The sequence below is a fragment of the Myxocyprinus asiaticus genome, chromosome 10, assembly GCF_019703515.2.
Source record: "Myxocyprinus asiaticus isolate MX2 ecotype Aquarium Trade chromosome 10, UBuf_Myxa_2, whole genome shotgun sequence".
NCBI classification, from domain to species: Eukaryota; Metazoa; Chordata; class Actinopteri; order Cypriniformes; family Catostomidae; genus Myxocyprinus; species Myxocyprinus asiaticus.
The window spans coordinates 46493405-46515039 of record NC_059353.1 but is presented as its reverse complement, the minus strand read 5'-3'; the positions used below and the strand labels follow the sequence as shown (position 1 = coordinate 46515039).

At 37.9% G+C, this 21635-nt stretch overlaps 2 protein-coding genes across 2 annotated transcripts in view; one reads left to right on the top strand and one right to left on the bottom strand.

Moving 5' to 3' along the window:
• Window positions 1-21635, bottom strand: part of LOC127447628 (C-X-C chemokine receptor type 1-like) — a 154227-nt gene that overhangs the window by 5520 nt on the left and 127072 nt on the right. The window lies entirely within an intron of this gene.
• The window catches only part of col28a2a (collagen, type XXVIII, alpha 2a), a 41360-nt gene that overhangs the window by 8206 nt on the left and 11519 nt on the right, over window positions 1-21635 (top strand). Inside the window, exons 5-23 of the mRNA XM_051709560.1 lie at window positions 389-448; window positions 4911-4964; window positions 5787-5831; window positions 8484-8510; window positions 8607-8651; window positions 8770-8814; window positions 9247-9300; window positions 15088-15156; window positions 15627-15695; window positions 15892-15960; window positions 16872-16940; window positions 17294-17362; window positions 18725-18793; window positions 18972-19040; window positions 19242-19313; window positions 19520-19588; window positions 20085-20156; window positions 20661-20729; window positions 20906-20974. Of these exons, the coding sequence (XP_051565520.1) occupies window positions 389-448; window positions 4911-4964; window positions 5787-5831; window positions 8484-8510; window positions 8607-8651; window positions 8770-8814; window positions 9247-9300; window positions 15088-15156; window positions 15627-15695; window positions 15892-15960; window positions 16872-16940; window positions 17294-17362; window positions 18725-18793; window positions 18972-19040; window positions 19242-19313; window positions 19520-19588; window positions 20085-20156; window positions 20661-20729; window positions 20906-20974 (1164 nt within the window). The remainder of the gene's footprint in view (window positions 1-388; window positions 449-4910; window positions 4965-5786; window positions 5832-8483; window positions 8511-8606; window positions 8652-8769; window positions 8815-9246; window positions 9301-15087; window positions 15157-15626; window positions 15696-15891; window positions 15961-16871; window positions 16941-17293; window positions 17363-18724; window positions 18794-18971; window positions 19041-19241; window positions 19314-19519; window positions 19589-20084; window positions 20157-20660; window positions 20730-20905; window positions 20975-21635) is intronic.

Below are 21635 nucleotides of genomic sequence, written 5' to 3'. Positions count from 1 at the left end.
AAAACGTATTGCAAGGGCACGATTAACTACGGGGCTCTGTATAAAACCGAGCGAACTGAGGTAATAATTAAAAATGCTCTTCTAAGTTGCCTTCTAAATTTCTCTCATATAGCGTTGGAAAGTCTGATTCGTTTAAATGAATAGGATCGTTCAGATGGTTCATGTAAAGAAATGAACCGATTCAAAATATTATTCACCAATTCAGGATTTTTTGGCCCCTTAAGTAGCCTTAATGTACATAGCTACTTTTTGTTAGTAGCTCAAATACTTTTTTAAAAGAGTATCTTGACTGTAGTTTAACTACTTATGTAGCTTCCCCAACATTGCCTCACTGAGATGCAATAAACAAGAATTTTTTTCATTTACACCCATTTCTCAATATTTAAAGTGTCCTCTGGCCCCGAAGTGTGCGTGTGAAAAGGGCGAAAGAGGACCCATTGGCCAAGCGGTAAGTATTTTCTCTTTAAACTTCCTGCAACATGCAACCTTGTTTCCACGCAAGCCCAGAGGCACATTTTTCTTGTCTCTTTTCTGTGTTTAAGAGGTACAGATTTCTTTGAGGTATGTCAACAGTGGGAAGAGACTGACGATTCTGTCATTTTGGATAACTGCTTTGCTTTCTAAAAGTCAGGATAATTATCATCTTTGTCAGGACCCCTCAGTACTACCTTCAGGGAAAAACACAAAATAAAATTCCTGAAAATAAACCTCCATGTTTAGTCTGTAGAATGTGACATATATGAAGAGTAAGTAATTGTATGTTATGACTGAAAACCTTGACTTCCTAGATAGAGGGTTGAAAATTAAAGGTGTTTTTTTTTTATTATTATTATTAACACACCTAAAATGTCCCAACAACCTGACAGATATCACAGAAAAAGTGTCCTGAGAAATCACACCTGTCCCCTTCAGCACTACGCCACTTAAATCAGGACAATAGCCGTAGGTAGGGTAGCCACCTGTCCCATATTAGCCAGGATGTCCAACATTTTGGCCGAAATAAAGATGTGCCGGCTAATACGGGATAGCTGGCTACCCTACCCTAGGCCTTTGGTTCTGATAATAAATAACTCTCCCCTTCCCTGATCAGCAAACACAAATCTGATTTAGAGAATTAAAACAGATTAAAGTAAACCATAGTTAGAGTCTAATCTTCTGGTCCAATGATAGAGGATCCATGTCAGTCAGACAGGACTGGGTGGATCATGTTGAGTGAATTATTCCCTGATGTACAGCCTGACCATCATTATCCAGGTGCTTTCACCTCATGGAGATTCCTTACATTCTCATGGCTATAAATTACAGGCTTCAGTAATTGCTCTCATTAGTTTAACATTCTCTTGCCTGCACTTGTGCCGTAAGTGACAGAAGTAGTTAGCGCTAACCAGGTGCTATATACAGTAGCTGACTTACTGCATACTAGATAATCAGTTTTTAACTAATGTAAGATTTGTGTGTCAGTGTTTTGGGGCTTAAATCCTGGGGAAGTAGTATGGATGCATAAATAAAACCCATGGACACTGATGAGTTCTTTCTCAATGGACCCTTTTCACAGACTGTGATGACGTGTTTCCACCTTATTTAACAGCGTAAATCGAGCAACATACAAACATTAAAATATTTTAATATGAGAGCTGTCATAATTAATGCATTAATGCATGCAATTAATTTAAATTATTTAATGCTCTAATTTTTTATAACACCATTAGTGCCTTTACCAATCTGACATTAGATTCTGAAATTATATTCAGCTCCGTGTGAATTCTAAACATAGGATGGAATAGGGCAGAAACTTTGCAATGTGTCAGGGGCAGTGGGAGGGTTACTTTTAAAATGTATTTCATTACAGATTACAGAATACATATTTCGTAAAATTACTCAAAGTCAGTAATGTAATCTAAATATCTTGGATTACTTCTTCGGCACTGGCAGATTTTTTCACTTGTTTTGACTCTAAACAAGTTAATAAAAGTTAAAAAGAAATCTGCCAGTACAGTAAGACAAAATACACTTATATTAAAAATGCATTCTCTGAAAAAAGCATAAATATCTAATGCAGTGTTGCTCCTAAAACAAGATAAATTGGGCCTGGGTAGCTCAGCGAGTATTGACGCTGACTACCACTCCTGGAGTCGCGAGTTCGAATCCAGGGTGTGCTGAGTGACTCCAGCCAGGCCTCCTAAGCCACCAAATTGGCCCGGTTGCTAGGGAGGGTAGAGTCACATGGGGTAACCTCCTCGTGGTCATGATTAGGGGTTCTCGCTCTCAGTGGGGCGCATGGTAAGTTGTACGTGGATCGCGGAGAGTAGCATGAGCCTCCACATGCTGGGAGTCTCCACGGTGTCATGCACAATGAGCCACGTGATAAGATGCGTGGATTGACTGTCTCAGAAGCAGAGGCAAAAAATAAATAAATAAATAAATAGATGTATCTTGTTTTAAGGATTTAAAATGTTTTACTTATATTAACTAATAAACTAATGTTTTGTATTTTGAATATGTAATTTTGTTACATGTATTCCGTTACTCCCCAAACCTTATCAGGAGACATTACACTGACGTACACACCTCAAGCACACACACACAACAGCGATTCCGTTTCAGTGATCAAGTGATGGAGGAAGGACCCCTTAACTGTAATTTTTTTGTATGAAACAAACCCAGATTGGACTTGTGATAAGCCACATTCACACGACCCGCTGGAGTGCAGCATCAGCATTTCCCTGGCATCATGTTCCAGACAATTCGGATGAAGGGCCCTATTTTAAACGTGCAAGCGCTAGGCACAGCGCAATGCCTTAACACATAAGCCAATGGGCATGGCCATGAAGTTTTGGTATTTTCGTGTAAGTGTGCGCTAAGTGTAGGTGCAAGTGGGTTTGGCAAAATCGCCCATGCAAGGCGCTAATCGGGTCAATGGAGGTTCTTCTTTGGCACGTCTCCGTCCTGTTATACAGTCCATTCCCTGTCAAGCACCAGCGATATAAACAAAGACAGCACATTCATAAGAAGTTAGTAGTGTAAATGGACTGTATGCAATGAATTGGAAGAATAAAAATATGGATTTACATTATTTTGTGCATCCTTGTTAAATGGGACACGTTCCTTTTATATGCATGGAACATGTGGTTCAGAATATGCATATAGGCTCCATTAAATTACAGAGAATGTAAGTATTATTAATGATTTTCATCTACTGACACACAAATCATGGCTGGTATTAACAGTGATTGTATCAGAACGCACATCACTTCTACCAGTTGACACTGATTTTGAAAAATATAATTCTTTTATTGAAACACGAAAAAATTAAACCAAAACTATTTCTAAATTCAAATTACACTTCAAACGAAAATAAAATATAATCAAAATAATGAAGTGGTCAAACAAATCATACCCCTTTTGCAGTGACATAAACATAAATATAATAATAATAATAATAATAATAATAATAATAATGATAAAATAAAACCATGACCTCTAGAAAATGTAACACAAACCTCATAATTCTTTGATTCAACAAACGGCTTCAACAGTGATCGTCAAGGACATTATCTGATGTTCTGTCCTTTCAGAATTTGGACATTTACTACCTGCTGGTGAACTCTCCAAATTGCAAATGCAGGAACTGAATTTGGACTTTGCACTGAGTTAAGAGGTGGTATTGAACGTCTTAGCACAGCGACCAAATTCTTAGGAAAATAGGAAAATAGCAAATTGCGCTTTGCTCCACTTCATTTACATTCAATACACCCACAGTTTGCGCTTCTACACCCACAGTAGTGCAAACACTCCTACCCACGCCTCTCACGAAAATTGGATAAGACTGCGAATCGTGCGCTCAAGAATTTAGTGCCCGAAGTATCAATACGTGGACAGCGTCTGCCCTAAAAGCAAAACAAGACATTCTTTGCAAGTGCTTTTCATGTAGAGTTCAAAGAAGTGTGAATCATAAAAATGCAGCTTCACGATTGCTGTAGCAAAGTGAATAGCCATGTTTAATATTGTGTAGGATGAGGCTTTAAGAGATTTAATGCCCATTGCAATGAAAACGAAAAATATGGGGACTCAGTGATGGGTTCTTTCAATTAGTCAACCTCCCATTTAGACTTTGGGAAATGTTTAATGTTATTTGAATTGGTGCATTTGAATTTTAATGCATTTCTATCTTTATACTGTGGAATTCTTTGCTTGGAAAATGTAATGAACATTATGATTACATATTGTACAGTAGGAACTAAATGCATTTTGACAGGAAAAGAAGAATATTCGGAGTCAAATTTCAGCACTTTTAAAATCTACGATTAATCACGATTAACTATGAAAAAATCATGCTATTAATCACTATTAAATATTTTACTGACAGCACTACTTATTATATTTGACTTACACTAAGTTAAAGTTGCAGTGGTACTAACTTAAAAGGTGATATGTATTGTATCTCACCAAACGTAATTGCAAAAATAATCATTGTTTTCAGAAAGGTTTCCTGAACACTCTCAGTCTAAAAAGTTTTCCAGTAACACGTGACTTTTTTTCTTTTTTTTACCTTTTTCATCTCTTAAAAAAGTTAGTAGCTTCTAGTGTAGCTAATTACTTATTTAAATGTGTCGCTTGACTGTAGTTAAACTACAGTACTTTCACTGTTCGAATATCTCTAAAAGGTTTAAGGGATTTTTATTGGCACAGTATTGCTAGGTTAGAAACACAAACACACTTGCATCCAGTAGCTCAGGCTGCTTTACAACTCATTCTCTACTGTTTTGTAATAATAATAAAACATTAAGTGCAGACAATGCAGGCAAACCGCTACGTATCGGACATACTAGGTTGTTCACTTTTTTTACTCATTGAACAAAAAATGTGAATGGAATTGACACCGCTACTCATTTTGTCCTATTACACCGCAGGGAAAGAAGGGTCGCCCAGGTGAGGACGGGACCCCTGGAGTGAAAGGTCAAAAGGTCAGCACTTTGTCTTTATTTCTGCCATCTATATGTCACTATTTCTGGTGGGTGTCTGCCTTTCTGCATGTACACAGAAAATGTGAGTAGAAAGCCAATTGCTATTTGAATAGCTGTTGGTTTGCCTCACACTTTCTCAAATTCAGCAGTACATAACCATGACAGATGTATTAACATCAAAAGTCACTTCTGTAATTCTGTTTTGATAATAGGGATAGACAGTTATATCGGCCAGGCTGATTAATCAGACAATATTTTCACCATTTTGACATTATTGGATTGTGAATATAACCGTGCCTACTTTTTCTAATGATTTTTCAGTAAATATTGTGTTAAATAAATGTTCATTTTATTGCAGATATTTTGTGTACATCCCATTTGCTGTTATTAGTGTTATGCACAGTGGCCCCAAAAAGCATTTGCAAACTTCAGCCACACTTAAAAATGTATCAATGTCTTTGCATATGACTAAATATTCAGTTCATTATCTTTCCATTGAAGACAGATATCACAAGCCCACTTTTAAGCAAAACATAAAAAAAGGTTTGTTAGGTTTCAAATGATAAAACAATAGCTATATTGTTAAAAAAAACAACATATCCACAGTTAATGAACTACCTTTGGTTACTCTGCTAGGACACATGTGAGAACTTGTGTGGAGCTGACTTTATTCTGTACATTTACTAAAAATCACCTTGGGAGTAGTTGGTTAAATAGAAGTGAAGTTAGGTCTGAGAAAAAGTCTAGCATAATTTTTTGGTCATCGAAAAACCCGTAACGGTCGACCACTACTTGATAACAATTGTATTGTGCTCTTGTTAGGGTGAAGCTGGATTGAGTGGACTTCCTGGTCGTGAGGGCTCTGAGGTGAGTGACTGGAAAATAAATCAGTGAATGATCATCACTTTGATCTTTGAAAATCACTTTCTATGAAGCACATATTTATAATGTATTGTAAAGGTATTATAATGCATTATAATGCATTATTTTAATGTCCCATAATACACCTTATAATCTGTTATAACTTCTCATCAATAATTGTAACCACTATTATAATACATTATAATACTTATCAATAATATTTATACCTTACAGAGTATAATGCATTATAACATGACCAACAAGTATAATGCATTATAACATGACCAAGTTTTTATCTGCAGAAGTTCTAATATATATATATATATATATATATATATATATATATATATATATATATATTAGGTATGCTTTAACTGTTAAATTGTGTTCCAGTCAAAACTGACTGATTCACTTTTTTTTTTCTTCTGAAAACTGTAGTTAATATCATCTAGTTGGAATAAAATTCCATGACTTTGTTCACACAAGGCATCTGAACACACAAACATTTTTTAGATAATTTTCATAAAATTTTATTGGTTTTATTTATCTTTTGTTACACCTGTGGTGTTCCTGGTCTAAAGTGACCGACCTTTGGAAATTAATGGATTAGATTACAAAATACAGGAATATTAAATGTTCGCAACATATTATGTTGTGTTTGGGCTCGTTTAAATCGGGATAGTCTGCTGTAAGTTACGATATGTCATTTTTGATGTTATATGTATGTTTCAAGAAGTAATAAGGAAAAACGTAACAAAAAGACACTGCTGTTTAATATATTTATATGTGTCAGTGGGAATTTCATACATCTAAACTCACTGCAGTTTGGCCTCTAGGTGAAACAAATTTGCTTATTGCATTTTACTAATTGAGACCTTTCCAAATATATATAAGACATGGCTAGCTCATCTTTTCTATGTTTTTACCAACTCTGAATATAATTGTTGAGATAACAAATTTGCAAATTATGAGAACAAAACAGTTCCAATTTGCCAGCAAATTATTCAAGAATTGGTAGGATCAGCTATATGCATTGTAAAGTCCAGATTCTAAGCTTTAAAATGACACCTATTTTGTTTAGATCAAGCAAGTGGTTATTTCGTTATTACATAATTATTATTATTATTTTCTGCAGGGAGTGCCCCCCACTTATATATAATATAAGCTCAATTCAAGGAATCCTTCTATCAATAAAAATATATATATTTTTAAAATATGTTAAAAAAAGAAGTACAAAATTACTCAAAAAGAAGTTGACAAGAAGATCTAATGCAATATCTTGTGATAATATATGCAATATTAGATTAATATATGCAATTTATGAACAATCTTAGTGGGCCGGTCATTTGTGACCGGGACAAATGAACACAGCACAATGATTAAGTAAAGTGACAAAAGCAAGTCTATATGTAAACCTCCAAAAGATATTTTTAAGTGGTTATAAGACATTACAAGTCAAGCTTGTAAAATGGTTATTATATATTTTTCATATATTTGCAAGCTTTATTATATATTTTCATTAGGCCTATATACTGTATAGTATATATATATATATATATATATATATATATATATATATATATATATATATATATATATATATATATATATATATATATATATATATATATATATATATATATATATATATATATATATATATATATATATATATATATATTCAACTTAAATTACACCCTGTTGGGCAACATTACATGGTACATAACATTACTTAATGTCTCAAAATGTATATTGTAATGTGTGTTCCTTTGTATTTCCATTATATAAGCTTGTAATGTATTGTATGTCACAAGTTTAGGATATGGCCGAAGAAATTGCTTTTGTAACTTTCATGGTATATGATCATGTCATAAAGCCTAATGTTTGTTGACTCTTTGCTGCTTTTGCATGACAGCACTTATACGATGCTTAACATACTGTATACTGTATATTACATTATAACTTGTGCAGATAAAATTGGATGTTGATTGTCCCTATACTCTTTAAGGTAGAACTATGAATAGATTAAATATTTTAATGTATTATAAATGTTCAATTATTTATGAGACGTTGTAACATATTATAATGTGTATAATGAGACAATATGAAGGCATTCAAATATTTAATCTATTCATCGTTCTACCTTAAAGAGTATAGGGACAATCAACATCCATATTGTATTGTATTTATATTTCCAGTAACACAAAAGGTTGTATTTGTTAACATTAGTTAACTACATTAGTTAACATGAACTAATAATGAACTTGACATTTTCAGCACTTACTAATCTTGGATAATGTTAATGTCAGCATATACTAATACAATTTTACATTTAAAAGTTAAATTAATTAAAGCATTTTGAACGAACATGAACTAACAATGAACAATTGTATTTTTATAAATCAACATTAACCAAGATTAATGAATTCTGTAACAATATATTCTCCATTGTTAGTTCATGATACCTAATGTTAACAAATACAACCTTATTGTAAAGTGTTACCTTTACAAGGGTATTAGAAATATGGGCTTCATAGAAAGTGTTACCTATAAATCTACTTATTCTGTGCTACATGAAACTGAAAACGGATCTGCAAGATGCAATTAAAGAGGAGATATTTCTAAATTTGTTTCCCTGTGTTCCTGTTTTGTTGTCAGGGGAAACCAGGCCATCAAGGAGAGAAGGTTCTGAATTCATGCACATAATTTATTTCTGTTAAACCACACATTCATATGAGTTACAACAAGTTATGTGTATGTTATTCTCTTGTTTGTCTACAGGGTGAAAGAGGAGAGTGTGGGACTCCAGGAATCAAAGGAGACAGGGTGTGTGAATCTTCATATGTTATTCTGCACTCCTCGAATTAGTGGTAAATACAATAATATGATACACAACCAAGATGTTTAATAATTTCTTACCACTATTTGTCATAATTTATGATAGGGTCCTGAGGGTCCAGTTGGTACTCAAGGGTCCAGAGGTCTGCAGGTGGGTGTGAATATATTTATTTCAAAAGTTGCCTTTGATAAAAGTGTTGTCCAAATGCATAAATGTAAATGCATTTCATTAAGTGTTAAAGGGGTAGTTCAAGCACTCACCCTCATGTTCTTCCAAACCTTTATGACTTTCTTTCTAACGGAAGTTGTTCACTTTCATTGCATCATTTTTCCATACACTGAAAGTGTATTTTCAAATCTGAAGCTACAACATAGTCTGTTGCTAACAAGAAGTGACATGCACCTAGGCTGTAAAAACCTAGCATGCTACAGTGTAATGGTCTTGAATTGCGCCCTCATAACATAAGATTACAATTATTTTATTTTAATGGATAATGTTAATCCTAGATACATAATACGAATGTTATCATAAATGTTCATGTTGATAGACACTGTAACATACTATTTAATTTCTCCCCTGCAGGGTTTACCCGGACCTCAAGGTGACATCGGACCAGAGGGGCCACAGGGAAAGAAGGTCTGTGGCTTGTAATCGCAATGCTGTAAATTTAATCTCATTGCGTTTAATGTGCACACCTGGCAAAGTTTACATCTTACCCATGAATTAAGAAACTATCATTTGTTTAATAACCCATTAACATTTTTATAAGAGAATTGTCATTCACATCCATATTCCACTGAACTATACACTCAGAAACTGGTCAAACATTGGCTGTGCTCGAAATGGAATACTAGCTAAATACTTAATTTGCATTTTAGTTCAAGTATGTCTTTTTCAGGCTGGGCTCAAAAAAGGGGAGGTTAACATGTTTAAACTTGTTCTGGATTTTTTACAGATACCAGTAGAGAGGCCTCCTAATCTGCCAGTAGTTTCCCCTTGTTTAATTTTACTTCAGGAAGCATTTAGAGAGGTTTTAACAGCTCTGCAGATGCCCCCACTTGCCAGGGAACCTTTTTACAGACTTTAACTACCAGCATAAAGTCTGGTCCACTTTGCAGCTCATTCTGGCCAAGAACCACCACTTAGACAGGAAGAGACTGTCTGACTGACATGTAAAGTGACAAACCACAGTTTGTTAGTTTTTACATGACGTTCATAGGCAGGTTTATCTGAAACAGATTATACTACAACAATAGACCAGTGTGGGAAAAATATTCAAATAATGGCACTGCAGGCTTAGTTGTATAGAAAATACTGAACAAATAAAAAATAAAAAATATATGTGTAGACTTGAGCAGAATTTCTGTCATCCAAAAGTTATGAGTACTGATTATTTCACAGACAAAACTCAAAAGTCCCATATGTTATAAAAAGCCAGCCAATCAGATTAGAGTTTGTCGGTTTTGTGTGCAATATGCACCCAATTGTCGAGAATGGCTAATATGTTATATATGTTGGTAATAACAGCACAAATCTGTCCTTTGGAAAAATGCTGGGAAAATTTTTGTCTCTTCTTGCATAGACATGCAGATGACATGAACAAAGAGAATATCCAACATGTGTAAAGCAGCTGAGGCAGGGGATTTTGTAAATGTCAGAGCAGATTTGTGACTGCCCTCACTGACCTACTTGTATAGACTGGGTCATTAAAACAAATTATACAACACCAGACAGCATGTCTGCAACTCATGTCTACAGTATATGGTCCACCTGCATGCGCTGTTTGAAAATTATGTATAAATACAGTGTTAGAATTGAGGGGGGCTGGGGGATTCCAGGACCCCCCATAAGGCCAAAACTTGTGGGGTCCCCTGGTGTATCATCAAAACTAGAATGCTAGAAAAATAAAACGTCCTGGTTACTTTCGTAACCTCCATTCCCTGATGGAGGGAGCGAGACATTTTGTTGATGTAGTGACACTAGGGGTCACTCTTGGGAGCCCCGAGCACCCCTGCTTTTTGAAAAAAGGTGAATGGGAATTGGCGAGTGGAATTTGCATGCCACTCCCCCAGACATACAGGTATAAAAGGAGCTGGTATGCAACCACTCATTCAGGTTTTGTGCTGAGGAGCCGCTGAAATCCGAGACAAGATTTCAGCGGGTAGTTCAGCGTTGTGGCAAGAGGGACACAACGTCTCATTCCCTCCATCAGGGAACGGAGGTTACGAAAGTAGCCAGGATGTTCCCTATCTGTCACTCACTCGACGTTGTGTCGATGTAGTGACACTAGGGGTCCCTGTATGAAACGCCACAACTAGCTTAACTGTGTTACGTGGACTGGCGGTGCGAGACGGGCAGACCGCTGTATGCCTCATAGCCAGCGCACCAGGCATCACGTAACCCCCCCGACGTTCTTATGAGCGTCGAACGGTCCTTCGGGAACAAGTCGACTGCCCAACAAATAGGGACAGGCTAGCCCAGCCGTGGCCTCTTTTCCTCTTTTTCTTCTCCCCAAAAAGAGTGGAATATGTTAACCGACTGGGGGCCATAAATGTCTGCGTTGGGGGGGGTGTCACTAGTAAGGGCTATAAAAGTAAGGGCTGTAAAACCCTTTCTTCATCTCGGCTGGAGGGACAGGCTCTATCGCGCCCTTGCGCAGAAGGGTCGTGATCTCTGCACGCAAGGTAGCAGTGCTCTTGCCCTTCACCGAGGTGAAGCGGACCCCGCTGAACCTGGGTGGGCACCTGGCGAACTGAATCGCGTAGCCGGATGGTCCGGATCAGCCATCGCGATGTTTTGGAAAGTGCAAGCCACACGTCCAAACTCCGGGCGAAGGAGACCAAGGGGATAATTATGTCGGACGTACCGGCGGGTGGGGTCTCGCGGCGGGGCGGAGCCTGAGGTGCCACATCGCGGAGGCTCGAGCCCCGTGGCAGTGCTGAGTCCAGGGACATCGAAGCACTTACCTGGCTCCCACTATCGTAGTGAGAGCGGGGGAGCTGAAAGATCGGGATCGGGCAGTAAAAGGTGCCCCCCACGATCTTGTCAGCTCCTCATGCACTTACAGGAAGAAAGGGACTGGGGCGGGGCGTGGCCGTGAGTGGCGCTCTGGGCCCAGGAACCAATCATCGAGCTGCGAGGGTTCAGGGGAGGGTTCCACTCTAGCCCGACGCTCGCGGATGCCCGGGAAAGCATGTCCATCATCTCCGTGTCGGCCTGAGACTGGGCGACCACACCCGAAGGAGGGAGCCCAGCTGAGGTGTCCGCGTCAGAGTGGAAAAGCCCGCTCTCCAGTGCCGCACTTGATAACTCATCATCTTCCCGGGCTCCGAATAAGAGGTCAAAATTGCCGTGAGATGAGCCGGCGGTCTCATCCGAGAGCCCGACAAGGGCAAACGAACGTGCTGGGGAATGGGAGGTCCGTGGGGGCTTACCCGTGGAGGTGCTCCCATTGAGGTCCCCAAATCGCCCCCAGTGCTAACCGGCACGGCCTCATACCCGTAGGAAGAAGGACCGAGGCGGGGAGCCACTGGGGTGGCTTGCTTTCTTACGAATGCAAGCCATGACCGCAACGTTGCCATGGTCATGTTCTCGCAATGAGGACAAGACCCATCCACGAATGATGTCTCAGCATGGGCAGTGCCCAGACACGTAAGACAGCGATCGTGGCCGTCAGAAGTGGAGAGATAATGACCGCAACCAGGAATAACACACAAACGGAAAGGCAACTTTAAAAAGAAGTTTCCGTGTGTGCCGCTCTTTTAGAAAGAAAATATACTCTTTTAGAATATACTCTTTTGCTCTGCCGAAGTGCCCAGTGGTGTTCTCTGCACTCCACAGGTGCAGGGGGGAGAAGCCGCTGAAATGTGCCGTAAATCCAGCAGTTTTAGGTGAACGGTAAAGAGAACTGCGTTTGAATTGAATTCAGTGCACTGAATGCAACCGCTCGGCTCCGAAGAGAAAATCTGAATGAGTGGTTGCATACCAGCTCCTTTTATACCTGTATGTCCAGGGGAGTGGCATGCAAATTCCACTCGCCAATTCCCATTGGCCTTTTTTCAGAAAGCAGAGGTGTTCGGGGCTCCCAAGAGTGACCCCTAGTGTTACTACATCGACACAACATCGAGTGAGTGACAGACAGGGAAATAGATTTTATAGTCTATTATTGAGCCTAACATCTCACTCTAGTTTTACAACTCATTCATATATCAAAATGACCAATTTTAATCAATATATCAAATTATACTGTGAATCATAGGTAGGGAAATCCTAGGAATTCTTAGGTAATACTGAGTGCATCTATTTTTAATATTAAGAATTTCAATTGCAGAGCTCTACAATTGTATATTTAGTAGTAAAGATTCCAATTACAGAGCTTTACAATTGTATTTTTACTAGTAAAGTTTCAAATTACAGAGCAATTCAATTAAATATTTACTTGTCAAATGTTTCCACTAACTTCCATTCCTTTTTAGTTACAGAGCACTACAAGTGAATATTTACTTGTCATATGTCCATTACTTCCATTCATTTTTAATTGCAAAGCTCTACAGTTGTATTTTTAGTAGTAAAGATTCCAATTACAGAGCTTTACAATTGAATATTTACTTTTCATATTTCCATTGACTTCCATTCATTTTTAATTACAGAGCTCTACAATTTTATTTTTACTAGTAAGAATTCCAATTAGAGAGCTCTGTAATTGCATTTTTACTAGTAAGACCTCTAATTTTTGGGGGGTTGGAGGTCTGTAAGGGGACCCCCCAAGAGCAAAAACAGATGTCACAATGCTACCGGTTGAAGAAACTAGCAAAAAATGTGCAGATGGGTGATAAACATGTAACAGGTGCTTTTATAGTAAACCAAACTGAGTTCTGACTAGTCACAGCCTCAGACGGCACGCCCACAGCCCGTTCACTGATCTGATGTGTATTATAATCTGATTGGCTGGTTTTATGCAAATTCCGGAAGCAAAAGCACAAAGTTTAGTGATGTTTACAAGGTACTGGACTGATAAAATTAGTTCTTTGAGGAAGAAATAATCACTGGATTATTTTGTTTTATGTGCAAATTCGTGGAGACTGCCACACCATCCCTTCCTGTCTAAGAGGGTGGTTCATAGCCAGAATAAGCTGCAAATGTGGACCAGAATTTATGCCACCAGTTAAAAGTCTGGATACATGGTATTAAGTTGCTTAAAAGAATGTTCCTGGTAAAGTACAAGTTAAGCTATATAAACAGCATCTGTGGCATGCTGTCATTTATCACAGAACATTTCAACTCGTTGACAGTTACGTACATGCTTACAATGTAAGTGAATCCATATTCTGTGGATTTCTGTCAACAAGGTGTTTGGTTTGTTTTCAAAAACTGTGGGATAAGACTAAATTGTTTTCTGTGGTAATTGAGAGCATGCCACAAATGCTATGGAGAGAGCTTAACATGTATTCAAATCAAACATTCCATTAATGTGTTGTTCAACTCAAATGGGACATTTAGTCCTGGAGAAAATTGATGGATAGATACAGTAAGTAGAGAAAAAAACTAAAAGCAGATAAATCAAAGTGAAAGACATGTACCACCAGAAATAATTTAATTCTAAGGCTACATCCACACTAATCCATTTTCGTTTGAAAACAGTTTTCAGTTTCTTAACATCATCATTTTTCAAAGTATGCGGTATTAGAGAGGATTTTCGAAGGTCTCAATTTCCGGTGGAGGAAAATGCCATTCCAGTGTGGACGAGAGGCATAGACGTAGAAAATTCAATGTGCTTTTAAATGCAAACGAACTAAGGTGCGGTCACACTTCACACTCTATTAACTCCCATTCAATCTCATCCGATTGCGCAAGCTGATGCAAATACATTTTGCGTACACTGACCAGCTTTTTATTGTTATTTTTAATTTATTATTAATTAAAACCAGAGGCCTCGAGCATGGCATCATATCGTCTCCATTGTTGCGTCCAAAATCATTTTGAATGTTCAAAGCCTAGTGTGACCACGATTTTAGTGTAGACTTGGACGAAACTCTGGAATTAGTTTTATAAATGGATAGTTTCGACACTAAATTCTGAATGGATGAACTGCGCTCAAACTCGATGTAAAAATGCCCATAAATGCTTACCTGTGTGACCATATATTCTATTTGAATACACCAAGCTTGGCATCCATAAACCACCTATAGACAGGCTGATGAAATATATTGAATTGTTCATTCCGATTATGATTATTAATAAAAATAACTGGACATTGGTGCCTTTTATTAGTTGAAGCTGCACATTACGCAGTTTTAGGCACTCTGCATTGTGCTATGTATGAGAACACCCCATTCTCATGGTAAAATCACTGTAACGAATGGCCTCTTGTGGCTTTGATTTCTAATCTGTTGTGTTTGTTGGTTTGTTTTTGTGTAATTACAGGGAGAGCGTGGCACTGCTGGCCCACCTGGAATTCAGGGCGACATTGGAATTGGACTTCCTGGCCCAAAGGTCAGCCTCATTGATTGCCTAACTGAAAGCAAATCAGCATAGATTCCCCAAAATCAAGACAAACAAGATAAGACTTTAATGCTGAAAGTGTGAAATTTCTGCAGCACTGGTGTGACCAAACAGAACTGCAAAAATAATCACTCCTGAAATTTCCCCCAGTCTTCCATTGGTTGTGCAAACATACAGTTATATAATTGAGCCAGTGTTGCTCTGTCGGGCTAAAAAGGGCCGCTCAAACAAAGCATTGTTTTGATAGGGCCACAGAGTGACATTAGTTGAAATTAACCTACAAATGACTTGCTTATTGTTGACTATAATTTTAATAACACTTGGATATGAGAAAGAATTTAAATTTTTCCTTTGATCTCATTGCTTTAATTTTATTGTTATTGAATGATTGCCATGGATGTTAATGGCTGTGATGATACTCAGATCAGTCAAATTGCTTTCTTTCTTTTATCTGTCTTCAGGGTGATATGGGATTTCAGGGCAGACTTGGTCCACCGGGTCCACCTGGCATTGGCGAGCCAGGCTTGCCTGTAAGTATACAAGCCGAAGGATCGTAAATAAATAAAAGTGCATTCAAATATCCTTACACTGTTCATTTACATTTGGCAAACACTTTTATTCATATTGAATTACAGTGCATTTAGGTTTTACATTTTTTTAACAATAAATGCAGTAATTTTGGCTTTGCATTTTGGCATTTTTCTTCACATTTCTTTGTCCAATTAGGGTCCCCAAGGGCCACAGGGTGTTCAAGGTGAGAAAGGACCACAAGGAGAGGGTTTTCCAGGTCCGAAGGTAAGGCAAGCTCACAAACACAGACTGTTAAAGCCATGTTCTCTGTAATGTCATTCTGCTCTTTAATCTAGCTGGAAATTTGTAACAGCCAAAGGCAGTCTGAAAAGATCTGAGTAAATAAATGCATTTATGACTTCTAACTCTTCAAAAAGCTCATTAGGAGTTTCTTAAGTGCCCTGGTGGTTCTTATTTCATAACCCAAGGCTATCAATTAATGTATGTTCACTGCTGAGCGAAATAGGACAGATGACTAGCCGGGGGATATAAGCCATTGTTTAACTGATGTTTTTTTCATGTCCTCTATAATAACTCTGTGCAGTCTATTTAATGTTAGTTAGTAGTCTAACTAGATCTACATCAAAGCCAGTTTACCTAAATAAAAAATATATGTAAATAAAAAACTACAAAGAAGAAATTCTTTGGGCTTTTTAATTCGGTTTTTGGCCGCAAGTCTGAGCAACTTTACTACTCTTCATAATTTATAATGTAGAGTTGCAGACATAGGCTTCATAAAATGTTATGCATACATATAGTATACTTACATTCCTACAGTATATTTTCAGCCTTTTGATGATATTCAAAATACCTATACCTATTTATGTTTTTGCTCTAATAGCTTGGTTTCCCCCCCAATCATTTTAACCAAGCACCCACTGTGGTCAGTTAGCTCGAAAAGTTAAATACTGTAAAAATATAGTTTAAAAATAATCAAAGCATGTTTTCACACAGTTTTTTTTTCTTCTCTAAATGACCATAAAAAGAATCAATTATACAAGAATTGTATTAATTAACTTTCATTTTTCTTTAGTCAGAGAAACAATACCTAATGCAGTGAATGAATCCGAGTGGTGGAGAAAGAAATGTTAGCATTTTAGAGACACTGGGGTGATGACTCCTCTTTTGTTTGACAGGGGGACCGGGGTCTGGAGGGGCCGAGGGGACCAAGAGGACAGCCGGGCCCTGGAATCAAAGGCGATAAGGTGGGCCGTAAATATATCAGTCCAAGAATGGCATTCAAACAACACCACGTATGACATACAAAAGAGTTAATCAAGTACGAAAAGAGGCCCAATTGTGCCGTTTGAAAAAGCCGGTAACTGATTGGGCACTGAAAGAGGGAGGGGGAGGGAGCAGATGGGAGGGTGATACAGCTCGCGTTACTGTGGGAACGGTTAAGAGAGGCAGCTGTCTCCTGCTCACCTGGTAACAGTTACAAAAACTTAAAAAACATAAAGTATGTGTTTACTATACCATGCATAATAGAAATATTATTATTCTGATAAGATCATCATATATGTGAAACTGACCCTGCGTTTCTGTGTTGTGTCTTTAGGGTGAGCTGGGTCCTCCAGGTTTTCCAGGACCAATTGGACTCCCAGGTGTTGGCATTCAGGGCGAAAAGGTGGCACTACGTGTCTTAACCTCAAACTATCTATCTATTTGTCTGACTTGTCTGTTTGTCTGTCTGTCTGGCTAGCAATCTGTCTATCTGTTTGTCTGTCAAACATTTTACTCTAAACTTTCAGGCAAGGCTTTGCAAGCCAACATAAAATATATTTTCCTTTTTCTATTTATTTATTTATTTTTTATGCTAAAAAACTTCCATGGGTTCAAGTGAAGTTCTGTGATTATTAGTTCTATCATAATTATTAACAATCTTACCGTTAAATCAGGCCTAGATCCATGGGGGGACTTTTGGGTGCTAAGAACCCTCAAAGTAACCCTAAATCGAATATGTAAGCCTAATAATACTGTATATTGGCAAAGCAGATTTCAACACACACACACACACACACACACACACACAATTCCTCTATCAAAACTAATAAACGTGTATGATCTTGCAAATCAGTGTGTCCTAAATGTGCAAGTGCATCATTCTGCTTTTATGCCTCCAACATACACATGTGCATTTGGTTAAGACCTCCTTTCACACATAGAGAATTCATAGCAGAATAGACCTTAATCACAGTAGCGCCTTATTTGATATTTAATGTAATGAAAACGAGGCTCTGAGGGCTAGACTTTCAGTATCTTCAGTGGTATCCACTGAATAAATGGTATAAAGCTCCTAGGCTACTTTGTATTTTCCACAAATCATGTTTTGTTGTTGTTGTTGTTGTTGTTGTTTTCAACTGAAATTTCTTGGAAATATGTTTTTTTTTTATTTTTTTTTTTTTTTTTTTTATGTTTTGTCCGTGGAACTTTCCAAAACACTTTAAACAACAGTACAATCCATTGAAGATAATGTAAATATATTCCTCACAGCCTCGTTGTCATTCTCGTCAAAACTTAACGATGGCGCTACTGTGAATAAGGTCCATTATCTCGCTCAATCCATCGCCTCGCCTCGCCTGTTGTTTCTGATTTCTGCTCCAGGATAAAGTGGTGCATACCTGCTAGTCTAGGATAAGTTTTCCAAAACCAAATCCAAACCTTAACTATTAGTGTGAAAACTGACTCTAGATTAGTGGTTGCGGATAACATCTTCAGACATTGCTTGCTACATTCCAGAAAACGTAGCTATAATTGATTGGAAAAAAAACTAAAAAAAACTAAAACTTATTTAATTTGTGGATTAAATATTAAGCTGTTTTGGTAACATTAAACATAATTTGATTTTAAATAATAATTTAATTACATTACATCTTCACTGCATATACAGCACCCCCACTATTTTCGGAAGCATCCTCAGAGATTTTGATCTGGAACTGGGCCTGAGTTAAATGTTGTTTTTCTAATATTCAATATTTCTCAATATCAGGGCGTTGAGGGTCCGAGGGGGCCTCCAGGAGGTAGAGGGCTCCCAGGAGAGGGCTTCCCTGGTCCCAAGGTTGGTATTGCTAAATGTACACATAAAAAAAAAAAGAGAGAGAATAATGGAATAAATCAAATTGTTTTTTGTTTATTAATGATGTACTCTTTCCACACTGCTGGGTCGAAAGCAGAAAGAACCTTTGATTTGTTAACTGTTCTTGGGTTAATCTTTTGACTATTTTTCACTGTTTCAGGGAGAACAAGGTTTACCAGGTGAGATGGGTACCCCAGGAGAGAGAGGGCATGGAGAACCTGGGTCAAAGGTAACACTGGCATTCTTGGACATGGGATAGATGGGAACTCCTTCAATAGTGTTTAAAAAGCATCACAGGTTGTACTTCATAAAGTTGGTTAGGATAATAAAGAATTAATAGGTGTGTCCAAACTTTTGACAGTAAGATTGACTGACTGATAGATGGATAATTTGGATATGATAATAATTACTACTGGTATAATTTGTTCAGGGTGAACCTGGTTCTTCTGGATTTGCTGGGGTACCTGGACTTCCTGGAGAGGACGGAGCTCCAGGACAAAAGGTAACTCAACATTATGATCTCAGAAAAGGTTTGGAATTGTTGACAGGTTTACGATTGGGTGCTCTTCTATTTTCATTTTCTATTAGATAAGATATTGTCTTGTGTGTATGAGCAGATACGCAAACACTTTAGTGAACAGGACATTAATGGTCATTAATGTTTTTTTTTATTTTTTATTTTTTTGTTGTTGTCTTCCTGATTATCAGGGTGAGCCTGGGGTTCCAGGTTTGAGAGGACCTGAGGGGGCCCAAGGAATTGGCACTCAAGGAGAGAAGGTACTTCACCCTGTAAAATCTTCTCTTTTTTATACTCATATATATATATAATTTATATTCACTCAGATTTTCTCTCTACATGAGCTCTGTTTTGTGACCATCATATTGTGCAATGGGAAATTATGAAGTATAGAGCTCTGAATCATGTACAACACAATGTTCAAAAACATAGCAGACTGTAAACTGTAATGGAACATCATATGCAATTGATTTGGAACCCTCTACATAGGCAGCAAATCCATATGCCAATCAAATAGCACTCCTCACATAAAACGCATAGAAAACCTGACCAACAATTGATTTCAAAAGAGTTTGACATTAACATTTTGCTAAACTAACAATGTGATACTCTGAAAAGCATAAAAATACATAGCAATTGTGTAAAATAGTCAGTTTTAATTGGACTGAACTATTTTAGTGACACTAATCGATACTGAATGAATTGTATTTATAAACATTTCTCTCGCTTTGCCTGCTTATGTTTAAATCTCAATAGGGAGACCAGGGTCAACGGGGCATTCGGGGGTTGCCAGGGTCTCCTGGCATAAGTGGCCCCTCAGGAGCAAAGGTGAGAACAGGAATGGGTGAAAAAAAAGCGGGGGCATTCACACAGGACGCATTATTACAATAAAACAGCTTACAAAGCATAATGGAATTGAACAGAAGATAGGTACATTGATGCATAAATTCCATTCATGTACATGCTCAATACACTCTAGATGCTTATGCCCCCAGATTCATCTGATTGGTCCATTGTTTTAAATCTGACATTAATCTGCTCCGAGTTTCATTTCAGCTTCCAAAGACATCCATTTACCGCGCATGTAAGTAGACCAGTGCAGATCGAATGCAAGAAAGCGTCCTGTGTGAACTACCCCTTAAGGGATGAAAACAAATATTTTAAAGATTACAAAATGATGTGCATGAAATGATTGGCTCCAATTCAGCTTACAAAACTGGTCATTATTTGAAGTACGAATGCACTGGAAAGGATCTGGTTTCCCACATGGTATAGAAATACCATAAAAGTGATGTAATTACATCATAGAAACATAATACTTTTGTTTTACAGGGAGAGCCTGGCACATCAGGTAGACTGGGCATGCCAGGATTACCCGGGCGAGCTCTCGCAGGACCAAAGGTAACAAATCCAAGCTACTACAACTGTGCCACACCCTACAGACTGGCGAGCAGTCATGTCATTGGCCCGCTGCCAACGCAGTTAATCATTGTTCCAGAGTTACATTCTATTTCACTTACCAATCTTGCCGTGAAAGAGAGAAGTAATGCTATGACCTCATATCTCAATGTCTGTAGGGTGATGTGGGCCCCGCTGGTCCTCCCGGACCGTTAGGAGAGACTGGTTATGGCCTGCCCGGTCCAAAGGTAGGCAGGACTATTTAAAAGGGTCACATCATGAGGTAAAACAATTAATTGTACTGTGAAAACACCCACTGCTCAGAACTCAGAACTTTCTCCCTTGTGAAAATAAGACCATTTGTTGATACAAAGCTGCAAAAACCTTGAATTCCTCATTATCAGGATTACAACATATGAACGCGCAGATTTACACATCGAAGTCTGCCAAAGCTTGTGCTGTTTGTGTGTGTAGCACCTGCCACTCTGCAGATCCTTCTGAAGAATCCCAACATTAGAAGCGGCTGAAGTTTATTATTAACAAGATCCCTGATCCTTTCTGTCTGATCTTAAAGGCACAGCAGCAGAGACTGTTTAACTCTAAAGGCTCATAATCAGTAGGTGTGACCTGGAGCTCTACCTACTTTGAGGTCAACAACTAATTCCTATTCAGTCAGTACAGATCAGTCAACATGAACACACCGGCATGTAGAGTTATTAGCGAGCTGGTGCAAACTTTTGCGTAGAGACATTTTCAAAGAGCATGTCATGTGTTTTTTTATTTTATTTATTAGTTTACCAAAGGAATCAAATCTACTCAAGTACTCTTAAGTGCCCATTCACTCTGTTGTTTGATATGCTGCTTCACTCATGTGTCGTCTGATCACATCTGCCCAAAGTAAGACATGCC